Source organism: Morone saxatilis, unplaced genomic scaffold (genome assembly GCF_004916995.1).
Source record: "Morone saxatilis isolate NCDOM2014 unplaced genomic scaffold, NCSU_SB_2.0 Contig16, whole genome shotgun sequence".
NCBI lineage: Eukaryota > Metazoa > Chordata > Actinopteri > Moronidae > Morone > Morone saxatilis.
The window spans coordinates 24,492,102-24,512,683 of record NW_023339718.1 but is presented as its reverse complement, the minus strand read 5'-3'; the positions used below and the strand labels follow the sequence as shown (position 1 = coordinate 24,512,683).

At 41.3% G+C, this 20,582-nt stretch overlaps 1 protein-coding gene across 1 annotated transcript; it reads right to left on the bottom strand.

The window, feature by feature from the left end:
* Positions 1-18,324: 18,324 nt before the first annotated feature.
* tcima (transcriptional and immune response regulator a) lies at positions 18,325-19,378 on the bottom strand. The gene has a single exon (XM_035659086.1). The coding sequence runs from the start codon at positions 19,224-19,226 to the stop codon at positions 18,924-18,926; it is 303 nt and encodes a 100-aa protein (XP_035514979.1). The 5' UTR covers positions 19,227-19,378; the 3' UTR covers positions 18,325-18,923.
* Between the last annotated feature and the right edge of the window lie 1,204 nt (positions 19,379-20,582).

Here is a 20,582-nt window from a genome sequence, read left to right as displayed (position 1 = left end):
CGTCAGCACTTTTTTAGTTTAGGGTAGATGCTGATTTGTTGACTGCATCTGTCGAGTAAAACAGACTGAGAAACGCTCGTATCCTCGCTGGTTTCAAAGGCCCACTAAATGGTATCATTTTGTCCTTAATTTGATGTAATCCATGTTGAGACAGGCTGTTGATGCAGAAAAAGGGGGAATTGTTCAAACATTTTTGATGGCTTTATTGGTTAGCTGCATTGATTACATCTACCAGTGCAGCGTGAGCACCGCTGAAGACAGCTGGTGTTGATGATGTAACTGTTTTCAAGTGCCCATTTTATTTATTGATACTTTATTTTAATTTTATTATTTTTGTTATTGCAGCTCTGTAGGAAGCCCTCCAGAGAGAAAGTAACCCTGAGTAATGTAATCAGGGTTATTTTAGCTTGAGTTTGCATTGAGACTTTTAATGAAAAGCTTGTGTTACAATCTCGGGACATGGATCTTAAAAAAACACATGGGCTTTATTGACTTGTATGGGAAATGTAAGAAATGGAGTTTAGTTGGAGTTTAATCCATAGGGATTGAAAGTCAATATATTGATATACCACTGCTGCATCAATTTTGACCTTATTAGCTACAGTTAACAAATGTTAACATGCTAACACACTGAGCTAAGATGGTGGACATGGTAAACAGTATAGCTGCTAAAATCAGCATGTTAGCACTGTAATTTGAAGCATGTTGCCATGTATGAACATGTAGTTCAAAGCTGTGTCTAAGTACAGCCAGACTAGTGGACTGTGGTGTCCACACAGAGAGCAGGAAAGGGGGGTAGAGACAAAGGGGATGAGCAAAGGGCCACAGGTCAGATTCGAACCCTGGGCCGCTGCAGCAAGGGTTCAGCCTCTGTACGCTTGGATAGCTGCTGCTAGCCCTGTCTTTCTACATTGAGTTTTCCTTTGATAAATACAGCACAATAAAAGCCTTGTTAACAAATGAATGGATTCTGTCCACAGAAAAGCTGGAGAGCTTCCAGTCTGAAACAGATAGAGAAGACGTTTGTTGAAGTAAAATGTATCATATCTTTGTGTTTTCTATAATCATATATCATTGCTCACTTTACCGTGAGCCAATGTATTTTTCTTCTCAGTACACCTCGCATAAATAACTCTTAAGACTTAAGACTGTAAGAGCAATTATCCTTACTACATATTTACTATCAAGGCTGAGATACCATTAGACGTGTATATGACTGTGTGTAACCTTTACTGACCTTTTCTACCTTTAGCGACTCCTTCCCCTATCTTACTAAAGTCTGAGTACATTTTCACCATCATATATTTACGTGTTTTGGTGCCTAGTTAGCCAAGAAAGGTAGGAAGAGCATATTGCCAAGGCATGAGACATTTAACACACCAAGCGGAGATTGATTATGTTCAAGGACGTAAGAGAGTTCCATCTGGTTGTTATATTAATCATGTTTTTGTTCATTTCTCTGTGAGGGGAAACAATTTCCACCACAACGTGGTGAGATAAGATATATAGATAAAGATATATTTATATTTTTTCATGTCTAGATGACATATTCTACAGATTTAGACATTGAAACTGTAGTGAAAGTTGTGTATGTTGCTGGTATAATGTTGAGATGACTATTAACAGATCCTTTTCGCTGTCTATTTTTGCTGAGAAAAAATAGGCGAGACCTCAGCTCGCTATAGTGAGCCGTGTGGCTGCTATAACCTGTTAACATGCAAGACGTTCAGCAACGTACACGCACTGCAGATTAAGACACAGGTAGTGTGCCGGTTGCCGGAGCACCTTTTAATGTCTGTCCCAGTGAGGTGTTGACTGGTTGAACAAACTGCATTTTTTCATAATTGATTTTGATTAGTTTTCAGCTCTCTGTTTTCTCTATTTAAACACAAATCTCAAAAACATTATTTGATTAAATATGAGAAAGGTATACTGCCAACCCAGTGACCCAGTCTGTAAAATATCAACCTGTTGTTGTAAAAGTTTTAAAGATGGAGGAAACAGACCTCTATCACCTCCTCCTTTAAACTGAGTTCAAAAGATTCTGTCATTTGCATTTGACTACTAATACTTTTCACCTCTATCCTCTGACTCGCCCTACTCAGTCTCTGCATGGCGACCCAGGCTGTGTAATTATGGCTGCACTGTGTTTGCTGCGTGTCTGCGTTTATGTGTTACAGCTGACACTTCAGCTCATCTCCACACTGATCGTTCCAGTTGGGGCTGCAAAACACACCAGCTCTCTCCCCCGCAATGATTAAACTGCGCCGCGTGACAAAAGGCGCTGCTGGCATCTAAACAGCAATTAAAGTGAAAATGGCCATGTCAAATCCAGCAACCATATTTCCGTTTGTCAAGATAATTATAAGCATCTTGGTGGCCTGGCAGACACAGTGGGTGGAGGAGGATGATAGAGGAAGAAAATACAGGGGGAGGGAGAGGAAGGACCATTGTAGCATTAGATTACCAACAGCAACAATGGAAATATCTGTCAAATTAGCCTGTATTACTGGCCCCAATGCCCTGAGCACTCACCAGTGGTAAACATCTGGTAACCTTTTTACCCATGATTCCTTAAATGCAGCTAAATGGGTTTGAAAAGTATTGCTACAGAGTGGCTTTGGCGCCCGGTGCTGTGCCTTTAATCAGGCTCTTGGCTGCAGTAATCACTGAGAAAAGCGGGTCCTTTGCTGGGGCATTGAACACTCCATCCATGCTGCAAGGTTTGACAGAACCACAATGACATAATCACTTTCCCATCAGCTGCCTCTGGGTTAAACTCTTGGTTAAGGTTTGAGTGAAGTAGCTTTTTGTAAAACATATGAAACTTTTCTTCAGTGTCACAAAGTGTCATAGCCCTCTAACATGGTGGGTACTAATCATTTATTATTCTGTTTAGCTTGTTGCTTGAGCTTTGCACTCTTTTTCAGCCTTTCCCTGCTTCACATTTAATCAATTTCATACCCAGGCCAGAATACTTTCTTCTCATTTTCAATGGCCACTGAAGATTCTGCACTTTGTTAAAATACACCCCAATGAGGGGAGAGTGACACTCCTTTACTTTACCCTTCAACTGATCATCCTGGCATTCAAACACAGAACATAGCATGTACCAATGCCACATACCAGATCATTTATTGCCTGAGGGTACCACTTTCTAATGAGGCACCATTTAAGGGTTTAACAGTTGTAATTAAGTGAGGCAGTGACTTATGCAGAGGTCGCATGAGATATGTGGCTTTCCATTCATTAACAATTTTTGCAATTCCAATACAGTTTATACGACATGCAAACAGATGGAATGTGTGATGTGAAATCTATGATTTAGTTCAGTGAAGTCATATTTAGGAAAAATGTCAATTTGGGATTTTTATATGTCAATCAGTTGTCAAAGTAAGTACCATTTGTTTAGTGTGTGATGTCGGGGTCGTGTCTTGTTATATGTACTATTAAGACGTTAAACAATGTAATTTTGTCACTTGAACAAACCCTCAGTTGCACAATAGCTTTAAAGAAAACATTTGAATCATTTGAGATTGACTCTTGAGCAGAGATAATAGTCTTGTCACGTTATCACACTCTTTTAAGTCCTACTGTCCTACTGTACATCTTACTGTGGGCCTGGATATAATATAAAATGAGTCATAGTGTAATTTCTCCTTTAAGTAGATCAAAGCATTGTTCTTCCTTTTCCCCAGTAAGCATCAAACGCAGTGACTCATAAGCCTTGTGTTTGTTCTCCCCCCCTCCTCCTGTGTCTATCTGTTTAGCTTTGCCCATGACAAATTGTGGAATTAACAGAAACAACAATGACCACAGGAGTCTGAACAAAGCACAATGTAAAGAATCTGCATGCCAAATGGAGAGAAAATAGATCTGGTTGTTGGATGCAAACACAGGAAGTGCCATTCTCTCCTCGCATGGAGCTCCTTTTGTTTATTGTTTCACCCAGAAGGCAATGCATGCTTGTATCATGCTCTCTTTTTGTTTGCAGTGATTTATCATTCCCTTGCTGCAGGACAAGAAACATATGTCTCTTTAGTCAATGTAAATGTAATTCCAATCAGCTTTATTTTGACTTTGATATATTCATGTACAGTTTTGGAACAAAGTTGAAGTATACATTTTGACCACTAGATGGGGTGATGGTACAAAGAAACAGATAGGAGTTTGAGGATAGTGCACTGTACATTGTATCTCCATTCATGATTATGCAAAGGTTTGCAGCAGTGATTGAGTTACTTCACAGTTAAAATCACCTGATATCAGCTGGTATGTATGCCCACATGTATATACTGTATGCATGACCAGTGCTAGACCCTGAGTAAACTGCTCTTCGACAAACAGGATTTTTATTTAGAGTAATTTAAAAAGAGTCCTTAAAGCAGCAAGAGGCTCAGTAATAAGGTTTGAAGGCAGGATGGTTGAAATAAACAGTTACAATACATACACAATTAATGACAGAACAGTGTGGGGCTAGACAGAGACGGAGTTATGACAGTAGGAAAAAAGTGTCACACACTCTGGCTCAATATGCATCTCTCTTTCACTTGATCTTGAAGGAGGGCCAAAACACCATCATTTTAGTGAAACAACACTGGCTCAAATCACGTGGCGGTAGGGGTAGGAGGTAGCAGGTCGTCTACTAATCAGAAGGTTGGTGGTTCAATCAATTTACAATGAAAATGTAAAAAATGCTTGACTGTGTCTTGGTGCTAACACATATGAACTAGGTCAGTGGTTCCCAACCTGGGGATCTTCTTTATTTTAAGGGGTGTAATTAAAAAAAGGGCCTATAGCTCAGTATTTCAGAGAAACTGAATGAAATAGTTATTTTTAAGGTTTAGATTATTATTTAAGATCTAAACACCTCATCCTGTATTAGAAAAGGACGCAGTTAAAACAACTAAAGAGCTAATGGAACAATCGACAAGTATCAGAAAGAAGATGGTAAATGGACCTACTACTTAGGTACTTGTATAGCGCCTTTCTAGTCTTCCGACCATTAAAAGCGCTTTTACACTACATGGCACATTCACCCTTTCACACACATTCACTCTGATGGCAAAGCCCATTGAACAGAAACTAACTCATTCATACACATTCACAAACCAATGCTGTGCATCAGGAGCAATTTGGGGTTCAGTGATTTGCTCAAGGATACTTCGATACGTGGCAGGAGGAGCTGGGGATCGAACCAACAACCTTCTGATTGGGGGATGACCTGCTCTGCCTCTGAGCCACAGCCACCCCTCAAAACTCCAAACTTGAAGAAAACACTGAATTTGTCAAAAAGGAAGCCTATTAAGTATGTATGATTGTTACATATTTTTTAAATACACAATACAAATAATAAAATTGTATAAAAAGTTCCGTAAAGATATCAGGAAAACTCCTCTCTGATGCAGTAGTCACAGGAAAGGGTATTGGGAATGCTGGCTCACTCACATAGCTTACTGAGACTACTGAGATTTTTTATAGATCATAGATTTTTTTCACTGAGGGCCTTTTGACACAGCTGGAGAAACACAGGTGCTGAATTCCATCTGGCTGCTATAGTGTCAGGGTCCCGGTATTGTGGTCCAGTGTGACACTGTGCTACTACACACCTGTGTTCTTCCTGCGATGACGAATCCAAATGTCTGCTGCAGACACAGTTTATGTCGGCACAAAAATTGAAAAGTAAATTCAGTTCAGTCAAAAGGATAAAGAATATTATCCAAACTTGAAGAACTATGTGACCTTCAGCTACTGTAGAAACAGTCATGAAAGACAGAATATGGCCTGTAAAAGTTCATTGATATATTTAATTTGTGCTCTTCTGAGACTTCTCACTAATGCACCATATTGCAAATGCACAAGATAAATTTTGTGCAGGTTATTGCTTTTAGTCTGTTTCGTCTGGTACAGTAGGAGCTATACTCAGGTGTGATGTATCAAACTTTAAAAGTAAGCATATGAATGTATACAGTGACTGTGGAGGTAACGGGGGGGAAATTTGAGACAATTTTACAATATCTTGCAAATAAATTGAAGGATTCTCAGAATAGAATTAGTAAACATGCAATACTGTTTTAACACCAGATGGCACTCTCTACTTTGCAGCCATACTGGAACCCAAAAGCCAATTAGTCTCAGCAGTTTAAATCTTACCTCAGCCTCCATCGTGATGTAAATGATAGTGGGGGAAAAAAGTAACAAAATTACACTGTTCTAGAAAAATTGCCTTCTCCCGTTGTTAATATAATATTTGCATATAAACTGTTGTGTAGCAATATGACACAAAATTAAAATCTAAAGCAAAATGGGCCAGCAAAATATGACCTTTCAGCTGAGCCAAAACTCAGTCTAGGCACTACATTTTACACCAAAACATCAAGACAGCAGGTTATAACCAGTTTTCATGGCTCCACGTGGATGCCAACTGTAATTTCATCCATCTCATCTAACTGTTTGACCTGCTTCAGGTAGTAGGCCAACCCCTGTGAGTCAGCAGCCACACAAACACAGCCTTTCCCCTTGTCTTTATCCACGCTCTGGCTAACTTACAGTAAATAGATCCAGCTAATTACTACACCAGCCAAACAGCCTGTGTCAAAGCTTCTGATAGCTTGGATCACAGGGGAGAAAGGTGAAAGACAAAGACTCCTGGTACAAACACCTGCCAAAACCTCTATTATGGTTATTTGGAGATCATTTTTAATCACTGAAAGTAAAGTAAAATGAACTCGATGGCATAATACAGCCTAAAAAGCTGAGCTTTAAACTGCCTCCTGAAGAAGCTGACCTGCAGAGCTGTGACATAACTCCAGCCCGGGTAAATGAATGACTCATAATTGTGGGCAATAATAAGCTTAACTTCTTGCGGCACCTATGTGTTCTCTGCGCTCTAAATCTGATTGAAACAACATAACTCCTTCATCATCTGCAGGTATTGGAGCCACTGTATCTAGTTATTGAGCCAAAAAGCTGAGCAGGATTTGGCATCAACAATCTCTGGCTGTCCCTCACAAGTCTCAGATTATTATACACCAAGAGGGATGTGTCCCTCTTTAAAAGTGTTTTATCTGAACACTGAATAAAGGAACAATGCTCTAAAAAATGAATCTTTCCATGGAGAAAAAAAATAGAAATCGTGTCACTAAAACACAAAACTCAGCCTGCTCAGTAGAGGTTACTGTTTTGTGTATGGTGTGGTACGTCTGTTCTGGCCGGCTGACAGCTGATCTGCTTATAGACTTTACTGTAGGTGCCAGGCTGCTGGGATAAAGCAGTGGTGTGGTGTGCTCTGCTATGCTCTCTCCAGCTCCCTCTGACTTGACCCACAGGGTTAATCTGAACAGGTTAGAAACTGGTTCTGGGGCAGCCAGGCTGGTCCAAGCACATGCAGGCCGATACTCTGTAGGTTTTACTCACTGTTGTTGTTGAATATGCTGATCCAGCATTAAAGCTCTCTCTGTGCTGCCTAAAACCTGTGCCCTCAGCTCACTTTTTAACCAGCTAGGATTTGCTGGAATTGCTTTATTTTATTATTATATTATGGAAGAAGTCAGCTGAAACTTATGTAAAATGCAGATGATGTTATCCTATCTCCCATCAGGAGAAAGGTACTTCATTCTATTTATGGTGCATGTTTAGACAAGGAAAAACTGACTCAATGAAGCATTTACACAATAACAAGAATCCATTATCATGCTAGCAGCTCTATGATGCTGTATTTAGGCAGTGCATTGAGCTAAATGCTAATGCTAGCATGCTCAAAATGAGTATACTAGGATATTGATGTTTTGCACATAACTAAACATTTTCACCACAGGTTTTAACGAGCTAGCATGCTAACATTTGCTAATTACCACTAAACATAAAGTACCACCGAGGCTGATGGGAATGTCATTAGTTTTATCTGGTCATAAGCCAAAGTGCTCCACACAGAATTCTTACAGCAACATGAAAGGTCAGGGAGTCAAAGTTACTACATATCGTCCTCTGGGGTCAGTGAATGTCTGCACCGCATTTATAGCAATCCATCCAGTAGTTATTGAAATATTAAAGAAAAAAAAAAACCACAAGTGTCAACCTCTTGATGGCACTAGAGGAAAATTGGGATCACTCAAGTCAGTAGGATTCGTCCTCTGGGAACCATGAAAAAACGTACATGACAATTCATCTAGTATTTAGTAGACCAAAGTGGTCATTTCTAGATCCATGCTGCTAGCATGGCTGAAAATATGTCAAAAAAGTGTGAAATGGGGGAAACATACATTTAAATCTAGACACAGTAGTGTACTTTAAAATAATCAGTATTGAGAAAGTCTTTTGCAGCTGCATTTTGTTTTGGCTTATATGAATTTATATAAAAAAGCGTGCATCATACCAGATAGCAGGTATCACATGTACACATATATATCACAAATGTCTCTATTTAAATTGTGTACAGTAAATGATTGTGAAGGGAACAAATGTTTCATTTTACAGTGCCTTTGTTTTTATATTAGAACATAAATGTTAGATGGTTTGTTATTGTAAAAACCTTCCCTAACACTCCCAAGTCTATTTTTCCACTGTTTATATTTGGTAGAATTTATTCCAAACCCTTTGAAAGTATTTTTATCTCATCCTGCACACACACTATTGACACTGACTGCACTGATCCACTTAAAAGGATCAGTTCCTTGTCAAAGAAAAACATTGCAACACTGCAGCAGTGACACTTAACATTAAATAAGGGCCTATGGTACGGAATTGCATTCCTTTTGTTTACTATATATGAAAATCTTATCTTTTCTATCTTTTAGCATTAGTAAATGTCTTGTCTGTTGTGCTAATTGAATGTTTTACTTTTTTTTAGTATTAAGAATATGTCTGTCTGTTGTGTCGTTGTATCTGTTTCATCGTGCGGAGGAGTGAGAAACGGTCCTCTCGATTACCTTAATATGTCTGTGCATGGAAGTAGATTGACAATAAAGCTGACTTTGACTTTGACTTTGACTTGAAATATTTTGTGGATTTCCTCTTCCTTAATCCAGCTGAAATTTTGGAGGGGCCAATGTCATTCTACTATATGACTACCTGCAGTACTGACCCCATTAAAGACCCTCAATGTACTCCCTGTACCAGTCATACTCTCATCATGTGGCCCCACTTTTGCCAAAGCCCTTCATCTTCACTGCTGCACTGAGCCGACATCAGTAGCCAGATTAAGAGCTCTCGTCGCCCACCATCACAGCCTAACAACCACTGACTGCCTCCCTCTCGCTCTGATTATTATAGTGATGTTGATTATAGGCCGAGATAAATGCTGCCTCTGACAGCTTAGCAGCAGCTGAAGAACAGTGGAGGAGGGAGGAGGAAATATAAGGGCTCTGATGTGGATTGAGCAATGCAGCACAGAACTAATGGGTTTGCCGTTTCTCACTGATCAACTGCAGAAGACCAGCATGAGATTTTAGCCACAATATTAGTGTAACTTCACAGGGAGTGTATAGAGTGTAAAGAAAAATAACCTCTAAAAACCAACTGTAGGCTACACTACATGTTCAGCACCAAACTGCACACAAAGTTAGCAACTAACTGGTGAATATAGTGGAGCATTTAGCAGCTAGAGAGACAGATATTTACTGCAGGAGTTGGTGGAGAGCAAAACTGAGCTAAAACTGTGTTTGTTTTGGACTTGTTTTGAGCAAACTATACCATGGCTTTCAGGGAGTTCACTTATTGTTAGGGAATAATAGCAATTTGGCACGTAGACTGCATGATCTTCGAGTTAAAGTGAGTGAATGTTAGGATACTACAGAATCACACTTCAATGGTGCTGGCAAGAATTTTTAAGTGAATTAGTGATTAGTCACCCTCATGCATGAGTCATACATTAATAATAACCTAACTTTACCAATTAATTATGATGATGAAGATACAATGCATGCTGGTGCGAGCTCACCACTGTGGCTTTGCTGCATACAGACACTTAGTCATTTTATCTAGCTCTAACGCTAAATTACCATAAGTGTGATAAAAAAAATCATATTCACCATATCTGCTTTGCTTACCAAGATCTGATCTTTGTGAAGTAGGCAAACTTTATGGATGTACTTTTACATTGTCAAGAAAACATACAAAAAAAACAACATTTCTAATGATCAAATCCCCCCGGCTCTCTTTTAGTAATGAATCAAAAGTTAAGGAAGGAAGGTGATTTTTATACAGTGGTACGTCTCCTGCAATCAAGCATTGACAATTTTAATGAGCATAACATCCGGACAAATGTCATTCTGGACGTCGAAGGGTTTTGGGCCACAGAGAGAGCCATTGTGTCTGTAATATATCAGTGAAATGTGTGCTATAAAGTCTCAGACTGCAGAGCAGATATCGCCTAATTTTATTGCAAGATAACTGTAGGAAGTAAATGATGCACAACATATCACCAGTGAACAAAGTGCATTGTCCCTTTGAAATAAATCACTGACATGTCTACTATGCTGCATGCTCTAATGAATTGACCCTAGCAGCTGTTAAAGACATTAGCACTGATGTAGAGCATAGACGTAAACCCAACCTGGACCAAAGCGTGACTGCAGCAGACAGAATACATATCCGCTCTCCCAGTGGCGTAACGCCTGACGTTTGCCCACTCAGATATGGATCAGCTACAAAGCAATTGAGCCTTATCAGTTTCCTTTTTCTTTATCAACTTCCTGTCGCAACTGATGGATGTTGGGCAGGTCTGTGTGTTTGGAAGCAGCTATTGTTATTACACATTTCAACTCTGTAACTGTGAAAATTAACGAGAGAGAGAGAGAGAGAATGTAAACAGTCATTCATTTCAGTCTATATTGCACTGTTCATGTGATCTAAGGATTCATTTCGAACATTTTCCCTTTAGGGTAACATACAGGTCTAGATTCTATGTATTTTTTTTATATTTCAAAGGTTTCAGAAAGTGTGGTGGCCGCAAAATGCACGCAGCATCTACACTAACCTCTATGGGAGTCGCACTGCCCACCCCCGTAGCTGCCAGTACTTCCTCAAAGGATGGTTATTGGGTCGGCACCACTGTAGCTGGGCCACAAACGCATAGATTAAAGCCTAGTAAAATGGATTTTCACGTCATTTTCTAAATCCAGCTGAAAAAGCCCTCAAAATTCAAAATGGCCGTACTGCATTTGCTGCCCTGCAACATATTATCTGTCTGCCAGCCGAGCACTTTGTCCTGTATTATAGCTTCACCTGCAGTATCTCTTAAGTACTCTCTGCGCACTCATAATGATGTTATCATCGACAAATTGGACTTGACCAGCAGAGATAGTGTCGACCCTTTGCACTGCACCCATATCCATTCATTACATCATACATTTATTGCACTTCTTGTGTTCAACTGGCAGCTTAGTCATAGGGTTCCCCTGCCTTTATGTGCTGAGATAAGCTGCAGCTATTAGTTTAATTCCTCCCCATCTATGATAAAATGAGGCTACTGAAATATAAAATAATCTCTGTGGGAGAACCGGGTGATTTCCATGACACTGACAAAAACAAAAATAAATCAATACAAGTACCATATAAAATGGACTGTACACCCAATTCAAAGTGGGAATCCAGTAACCTAACTGGCCATCAAAAGGCTGAACATGTTTATATGCTGACACAGGGGGTTTTACAATCCAGTGTGGTTACAAAGTTGCACAAACCCCCAAGAATAAGCAGTCGAACAGATAGATAAAACAAAGAATTGATATATAAATAGGAGCTGAGGTCTGCTATTGTTTCTAAGCCTCCACTTCCTCCTTCTCTGGGCCATGGATCAGCTGCACCTGCAGGGCAAGAGACAGGAGGAGAGGGTGGAGGTGTAGGAGGACTAGGGGGGGTTGGCGGGTTGGCAGACTGAACAGGACAAAGGGAGTGAGGGGCAGAACAATGGTAAGGCCTTGTGGTGGAACTGGAGCGAGACAGCATGTCTGCAGGGCCGCCGGCCGCCCAGCCCCAGAAGGAACCTCCAGCGCCACACAGGAAAGGGCTTTCTCCAGAGCTGCCTAAAACACACACACACACACACACACACACTGACAGAACATACAAACACACACTGATAGAGACAAATGCGAACAATAGAGGCCCCCATCCTGACCAAGCCCTGGACATGACTCTGCTGCAACTCCAGGGACTCATCTCACACAAACTCAGAGAACAGACCGTTCTGTCAGGGAGACAGAGTTACAAAGGCAGCGGTTACTACAGGTCAGTGCATTTCATAGAAAATTCAGCCCTAGGGCTTACTCACTGTCTGCTTACACAGCACTAACTCCCCAAGGTGGTCAGGATTAATACCGGATAAGGCCGGTTTCTGTCATTTATCTCAAATTCTAGTGAAAGAACATTTGAAATGTGAAGCTGCACAGCCAGTATGACCTTGAGCCGCTGTTCATCATAAGGCACCACTATCAACTATCAACAAACTGTTTTGTTATAAATCATGCTTCATTTGATGCTTTATATCATATCAAATGGATGAAGAACAAGTGTTCTCTGACAGAGCACCCCAGGACACAACTGGAAACAGGTTGGCTGTGAGTATATGCAAAACAAAAATGAATTTAGCAGTTTGCAAATAAGCAGGGGATGTGCTGCAGTTTTTGTAGGCATGGTCAACAGTTTCAGCTTATTGGTTTAGCACCACCAGTTTCTCCACTTTGATCCAGACTGAAATATCGCAACAATTCATGGTACCTAGAGGATGAATCCTAATGACTTTGGTGATCCCCTGACTTTTCCTCTAGCACCAGCAGCAGATTTACTAGCATAGCCGTAGGCCTCTTGTTTTATGTAGACTTATTGTAAGTCTTGTTTAATTTAAGATCATTTGAGCTTTGATTGAACTTTGATTCTTCACTCAATCTCTCCAAAGTCTTACTCCCTGAAAGCCAATCAAATGGGCCTGTAATCATGTAAAATGTGGCTTTAAAGTCAGCTGAACCTTAACAACATCAAGTACAATCAAAGAGTGGGAGAACATGACCAGTTTTCTGGGGAAAGAATTTCATCTTGCAAACACACCACATTCTACCATTTATGGTCACATTTTCGATCCAGATCTCTGCTGTAACCATCAGCATCCATCCCATGTTTATCAGATGGACGAGCAGCTGCAGCGACAGGAAGGATTACTGTCGCAAAACCACAGTGTGAACCTGAGCTGCCATGATGTTTCAAATGTTTTGCTTGGGATGTGGATGAAGCGTCATGGGGTCAGCGCAGTCCCTATGTGGGTGGCGTCCAGGTTGCAGGGGTCACCTCCGACGCAGACTGCTGACGCATAGTGTGCAGCAGTGTTAATGTGAGGCCTGAGCAAGTTGCGTACCAGAGCGAGGGTGAACATTTACAATACACTGACTCATCCAAAAACAACAAAGAGGGCCTTCGGGCCGTGCAGCTCTGCTCCCGGGCGAATGACATTTGCACAAAAACAACCAGGCACCGCAGATGTGCCAAATTCCAGAAATCTTTCTTTGATGCCGAGGAATGTGTTTCATTTTCAATCTGTCTCTTTTGTATTCCCATTATGAGCTAATCCGGATGATGCCAGTACACACGGGGCCCCTATGGGAAAAGCTGTGAGTCAGACACTCCGGCGCTTCAAGGAAAACTCTCTGACACTCAGTGCCCATTCTTTTCCTGCATTCTTCTTCTTCTCGTACTCATTTGACCCTCTTCCTGTATGGATCTTACATCACCATAACCCCTTGACCTTTGCTCTTGTCCTCACCAGTCAGTCAACCAGCTGCCTTTGACACGTGGAGAGAAAGGGGGCAGAGCTTTGGTCTGAGCTATCAAACACTCTCAAACTGGAGGAGGCAATTTTGTGAGTCACAATCGAGGGAAAGCGTGCTTGAGGATTATAAAGGATCTGAGCGTGACAACAGTCATTCCCAGCAGGTTCTGTTTTCACTTCACTGTAATGACTGGATCAAGCAGTAGGAGCCTGATGACTGAGCAGAATCATCTAAATGAGACAAGTGTTGCTCAGCAAGTATTAAGAAAGCTAAATGACTGCTCCTGTGCCATGTTTCAACAGGCCCAAATGTTGCTATAGATCTGCTGATACCTTAACTGTCTCAAGTCCAAAATGATTTATAAAGACAGACAACAACGAAAAGTGGCAAAAATAACATCTAGAACCAGAGTGTGCAACACAGGTTCACATTACTGCTCATCTGCTGTATCTCTACTCATTACAATCTCTAAGCCCGCTGTATTTAGGCCTAAACCTCAATTCATTTTAAGACCAAACCCCTCTACTTAGCCACGCAAGCAGTGTGACTCAAGGGATGGCAACACTGACAGACCAACATTAGTCTTGAATGAATAAAATGCAGCCCCCTCATTAGCATCCCCACTCAAATGTGTGGGGGGATGCTAACATAAGGGACATAGTCGGGAAAAATGCAGCGTTGTCTGCCCAAAATTGAAAATGACTCAACTTTTGCTGGAACACATGCCGGAACACATGTTCACATGTAACATGGGGCCATGCTAATATAAGCAAGTGCATTCCTGGTACATTAATTTGCAACATGAACACAGTATGCTGACTGTTTACCTCACAATCGTAGTCAAAAATATTAAATCTGTGATAACTTTCCAGAGCATTGAAATCTTTCCTCATATTATAAACTGTTTTGGCATTGATACTATTAGCTTATAAACTCAGATGACTTTAACTGGATTTCATGTCAGTGCAGAAATTTGAGCAGGCAGTGGTGCGTGGCTGCTGGTAACCTCCCCCACTTGTTTGAAAAGTAAAATAAGCAGTTTGAAGAAAGGTCTTGTTTGCAATGACTGATAAATAGGAATATAATCATTTTAATCACTGGCTCTCCGATTTTGGATGTCTCTCTGATGCCTTTTTCAGGAAAGGTCCATCAGTGATCTACAAACTAAATATAGAGTCAAGAGGAGCCTTTTGTTAATGTGAGACCAGCCAAGTGTCACAGCCCACACCATTTCATAAAACAGGACTTCAAGGGCTGCTGATTTTATGGTACGATCTTCCAGCTAAACGCTGACTAATCCTAAGCCTGTGTACAGCTCAAGCTTTGTTCCTCATCACTGATCTTGGTTTGAACTGGTCTGCACTGGAATCGAGTTGACTGCCACTCCCTGCGCTGTAATCACTAATGTAGTGCTTCTCCATTTCGCTTTCTTCTTTCTCTTTCTTTATTCAACCCCCACTGACTGCATTTATAAGAACAGGACTAATGTTTAACCTTCAGAGGAGCAGTCCAGATCTTGCTTTGCCTGCCCAAACAGGGAGAAACCATGTTTAATCGTTTCTCTTTGTTCAGGCAAAGGGGTGACGTATCCTTTTGTAGCCATGTGGTCCCATATTCGGTTATTAATATGCATGTTTCTCAAGGAAAGAGCATAAGGAAGAATTATTATTATTCTCTTTTATCTGTGTCTTAAGCACCCTTCTTTATCGCCCCTCTAACCTTTTCTAGATATAAAAATAACCCAACAAAGGGACACAAGTATATATAAATATAATCATTTATACATTAAAAAAACATCAGTTTTTTAGTCATATGTTTTCATAGTTTTCAATCATGCATACGTTCTTTAAACACTAATGTTATATCTTACACACCCTTTCTTATATTTACATTTATGTAATTTTGTTGTACCCTGCCCCCACTCCACACACACACACACACACCTCCACCCTGTATCTTCCTCTCTCTGCGGTTACTGTCCTCCAAGCTCGAGGGCTGTCTGCCACAGTGTCTGTTGACATCAAAGCATTCACCGTTCCTAAGGCTGATGAAAGGCAGGAAGAGGGTGGGAGAGGACAGGCCTGGGTCCAACGCTGCACAACGCTGCCAACACAGCAACGAAGGCCAAGACAATTGCCTTGAATATTTAGCTTTTTTTTTCCTTAACAATTGGATTGCCCTGAAAGGGAAAAGGGGGCCAATAAAAAAAGCCTGGTGTGAGATACACGAGCCAAACAAAAGGGACAACTGTGAGATAAAAGAGCAAAAGTAGACTGTGTGATTAACAAACTGTGATAAAGATGTGATAACCTCTAATGAAGATTAAATAGAAGAAAAAAACAAAAAGTGTTTTTCAAAGTTTTCAGACATAATACCTCTAAAGGAATAGTTCAACATATTGGAAAATATGCTTATTCGCTTTCTTGCAGAGACTTCGATGAAAAGATTGATACCACTCTCATGTCTGTGAGCTTAACATTAAGTTAGCAGCCAGCTAGCTTAGCTTAGCACAAAGACTGGAAAACCGGGAAACAGCTAGCCTGGCTCTGTCCAAAAGTAACAAAAACCACCTACCAGCTCCTCTAAAGCTCACTTATTAACACTTATTAACAGCCTACCGCCTTGAAACAGCAAGTTTTGCTTTGATTGTGCTTGTGTGCCTGTCAGCTGTTGGTGCTGAGCAGTGGTGGGGTTTTACAGCTTTTTCTATGTAAACAGCGGCCTATTGCAGATGAAAATGATGCTATGAGAGCGGCGAGAGTGAAGGAAACAGTATAGTTGCAGGCAGACTGGTAAACAATGAGCTGAAACTCGTTAAAAAGCGCCAAAAAGCTGGAGGGAGCTGTAGATTCAGGTGATAAGTCTCTGTAGGTTCATCAGTAGGAGACACCTTAGACATTTTCATTTGATACATTGTTGTATAAAAATAGCAATTACAGCTGTTTTAAAGTATGTTTATTGCCCAATAAATCCCTGTCAGTAACACATTTTATGAGTGTATTTTCAATCAGCATTATAAAATCCTTAATTTGTTATTAACCCCTCAAATGTATTTATTTAAACAGCCTGGCTTTCAATGGATCTACCTTTATAGCTTATATTGTTAACTTGATTGTTCTATACTTTTATACATTTTTCTACTTATAATAAATTTTATTCATTCTGTACAGAAAAGCCCTTTTTACCCCATCTTTAGAATTTGGATTAACAGTTTAGAGATTAAAAATAGATGTGAGCGTGAGCATCTGGCTGTCTGTGGCATACAGTAATTGGTTTCTGGCTTCAGACACACACCATCCTTTTACCAGTTGCATGTGATTATTCACCTGAGAGCTCCGCACCTAGGGTGACTGATACTTGAGCTTCCCATATCTCTTAGCACATTCGAGGAGCGCCTACGGTTAGATGTCGTCATGCACAACAACCCAGGGAACTGGTTTGAGCCGGTAGAGGAACTATCGCAGCAAGCAGATTAGCAGGTGTCTGCAGCTAAGCCTACACCCAGCCACTGATGAAACCCTGTGAAATACACCAGAAGGGTTTTTAAATGGGGTGTAAATGTAGTAGATGGTTGCAGTGATAGACAGGTGCCCTTATGCTTTTGGTGAGTGTGAAGAATCAGAGGGTGAGTCTCCATTCGTCCAAACCTTCTAATGCTACTTAGACAGGCTCTTATCTAGAGAGCAGGGATGATCAAATAGACTCCAGCACAAACACGCTGCGCACGCCCCCACCCTCCTCGCCCAAACTGAGCCAAACTGGTTCACGCTGGTCTGGTGAGGCATACTGCGTTGTGAGGGGAAACCCAATGAAGGTTAACCACATCCTCTCATGAGTAACACTATCCCCTTCAAATGCCCTCTACTGCGTCAGAATGGAGAACAATACAGTGCTCACCATGTGCCTGTTTTTTTAATAAACGTAAACCATATTAATCCTAGATTACATGACTCAACACTCCGCACATGAGCTGTTGGACTTCTATGCCCAATGTCAGGATGTCACGACTAATAACACATTGCTTTCCCGTTTCTATGGTGATCTGGACTGTTTAACCTGAGGAGTTTCCCTGTTTATGACCAACACAGAGGTCACAGCTGTTGGGCAGCAGATGGCTAAGAAGTGTTTTGTGTTAAACTGCTAAGGAAAAGAAATTATGTAGACCAGTGATGTAATATTTGATCCATACTTATCATTATTCGGAGAAAACAAATCCAATGCCTATTTCTGACAGAACTAAGATAATTTCACTTTTATATGCTCACACTGCTGTCCTTAAAATGCCTGAAGATGGGCTTCTTTTTGTTATTTTTTGGAGTGCATGCTCATGGTTTGATTCCTCACTAATCCTCGACTGATAAAGGTCTGCTCAGTGTTTTTCACTGCCCCACGTTAATACACCATAATAGAATCAGAATTAAGCCTCAGCTAACATAAATTAATCTGCCATAAGGATATTAACCTCATATGACCTGATGTGGTGACCAACAATGGCATTAATGCTACACAAATTTACATCAATGATGAATTTGTAAATGATGTGTGCAATAAGGACAAACAATGGTTCAACTTTTGTATACAATGTAATAATTTATTAAAAATGACAAACAAAGGAACATATCATGAATGCAAATCACTGTGTTATAACATTTTGTGACAACACATTAGTGGCCACTCATGAGCAGTATTCATATAACAAAGTGAAGCTGAAAAACAAGGCATGTGTTCAGGACAGGCATTCCGGCAGGTTCTTCGGCACTGTAAAAGTCTCATATTGCAGCTGTGCACCACCATCAACACAGTGATGTGCACTTGTACAGGTGCTGCTTCACAGTCAGGCATCCACAGGAATGCATTCATGAATTCAAGTCTCAGGGAAGACGTGTTTGCCCTTCATATTCCCACACAGTTGATCCTGCTCCATCCGCTCCGGGCAGGACTCTCCGCTGCCGCCTCCGTCCGTGAGGCGTCAGCCGCGGCATGCTGCCCTCCAGGCGGCCCGGCGGCACAAACTCCTCCGCACCTGACGCTCCTCTCCGGGAGACAGGCGAGCCGCACAGGTCAGCGGCGGTAACCCAGTCGTGCTGGGAGTGTTTTCGCATTCGGCTCACACAGGAGCCGATAGAGTGACACAGGTGCCAGTCAAAGGCTGGTGAAACACAGTCAACGTATTTTGAGCAGCTGCCGGAGCATGCCCGCGATCTGGAGGAACTTGTCCTTCTTTCGCTGCTTCAGAGCCATCAGGGCCCGGGCCGTCTCCTCCGGGTCCTGGGTGTAGGAGAAGATGCTCCTCACCCTCTCCTCCGCCTTCATGTCGCCCGTTTTCTGGAAGAGCCTCATCAGCGAGTCCTGGTTGACGTTCTCGAAGATGTTGGCCACGGCCTTCTTGCGGTGTGCCGTGTCGAACTTGCTGCCGTGGACCGTGGGGCTGACCCGGCGGGACTCGGAGGACACGTAGGTCGACATCTTGTCTCTTTGTTTCTCTGGATGTCTGGTGTTTCTGTGCTCCAACGGTGGCCCTCCAACTCGCTGAGGATGAGTTGTTAGGTGCGCACTGTTTCGGGGGAGCGACTCTTTGCTTGAGCGACTGCGCGAGTGAGCGGAGGACAACAGGCGAGGAGAGGCTTTATAGGGAGGCTGCTGGGGGGGAGGCTGCTCTCCCCGCGGTGACATCAGCAGTAGGACGGAGGCCCCGCCCCTCCCGGAGCTCAGCACACTGACTGTCCGCTGCAGCTCTCCCGCTGATGGAAGCACTTCATCTGTCTGATGGCTGTCTGAAGTAAACAGATAGCCCTCTGAGATTTTAGAGCTGTAACATGTATTTAATTCAGGCACCTTGTAAGAGAAAAAGCCAACTGCCCACGGTCTCCCTAATAAATTAGGTATGATTTTATCTCACTGGTGGATTTACTGGAAATACAGTGACTAGTTTCACTCTATATTATCCAGCTAGTACAAACAGAAAACACGTCCACAAACCATCTTTATCTCTGTGGGGGTCTTTGATATGATCCTTAGACCATAATAATATTATTAATAATACAACTGATTTATAGAGTGCTTTTCATATTACTCAAAGACACTTATAGATAGAAGAAGAAGAAGACACATATATATATAATAAGATTACGTCATATAAACAACACAGAAAAAAACCCAAATCCCCCTATCCTTTTGAAGAAGTACAGATCTTCTACTGATAAACTCATCATGATTTCTGTATGTAAAGTATTTATCTACAAAGTAACAGGTAACTATAGCTGAATAAGTTATGTGCACCTGGAATATAGTGGAGTAGAAGGATAACTACTCCAGTGCGAGTACCTCAAAAGTGTTCTTACAGAACAGGTAAATGTCCTTAGGTACATTCCACCACTGGTCTACTTAGAGAAAGACCCAACAGGCATAAAATATGCAACATTAATATACAATGTTGTGTATGGTATTTCTGTATAATCTCGGGGCCCATCGGCTGTGCTCTGACTGACGATTTAGCATTCAGATGTGTGTTTATAGAGATTAGTGGTGTGACACGTGTAGTACGCAGATGTGATGTCTCGGCTCATCTGAGTCATTTGTGTCTTTTGATTTGTTATTCTATCTAGTGGGTTAACAGCGCACAGGACCAGTTTATTAACCAAGAATTAACTAAATAAAACTGTTAGTCTGTTCTCTAAAGAAGAGGTGTGTTTACTGAATGACTGGTGTTTTCCTGTTGGGACATTTACACTGACTGCAGCTCTGATGTAAATATAGTCTTTACTCCAACTTTTTATAGGTCTACATGTCACCTAGAGTACTGTGTTAAGACTACAAACAAAC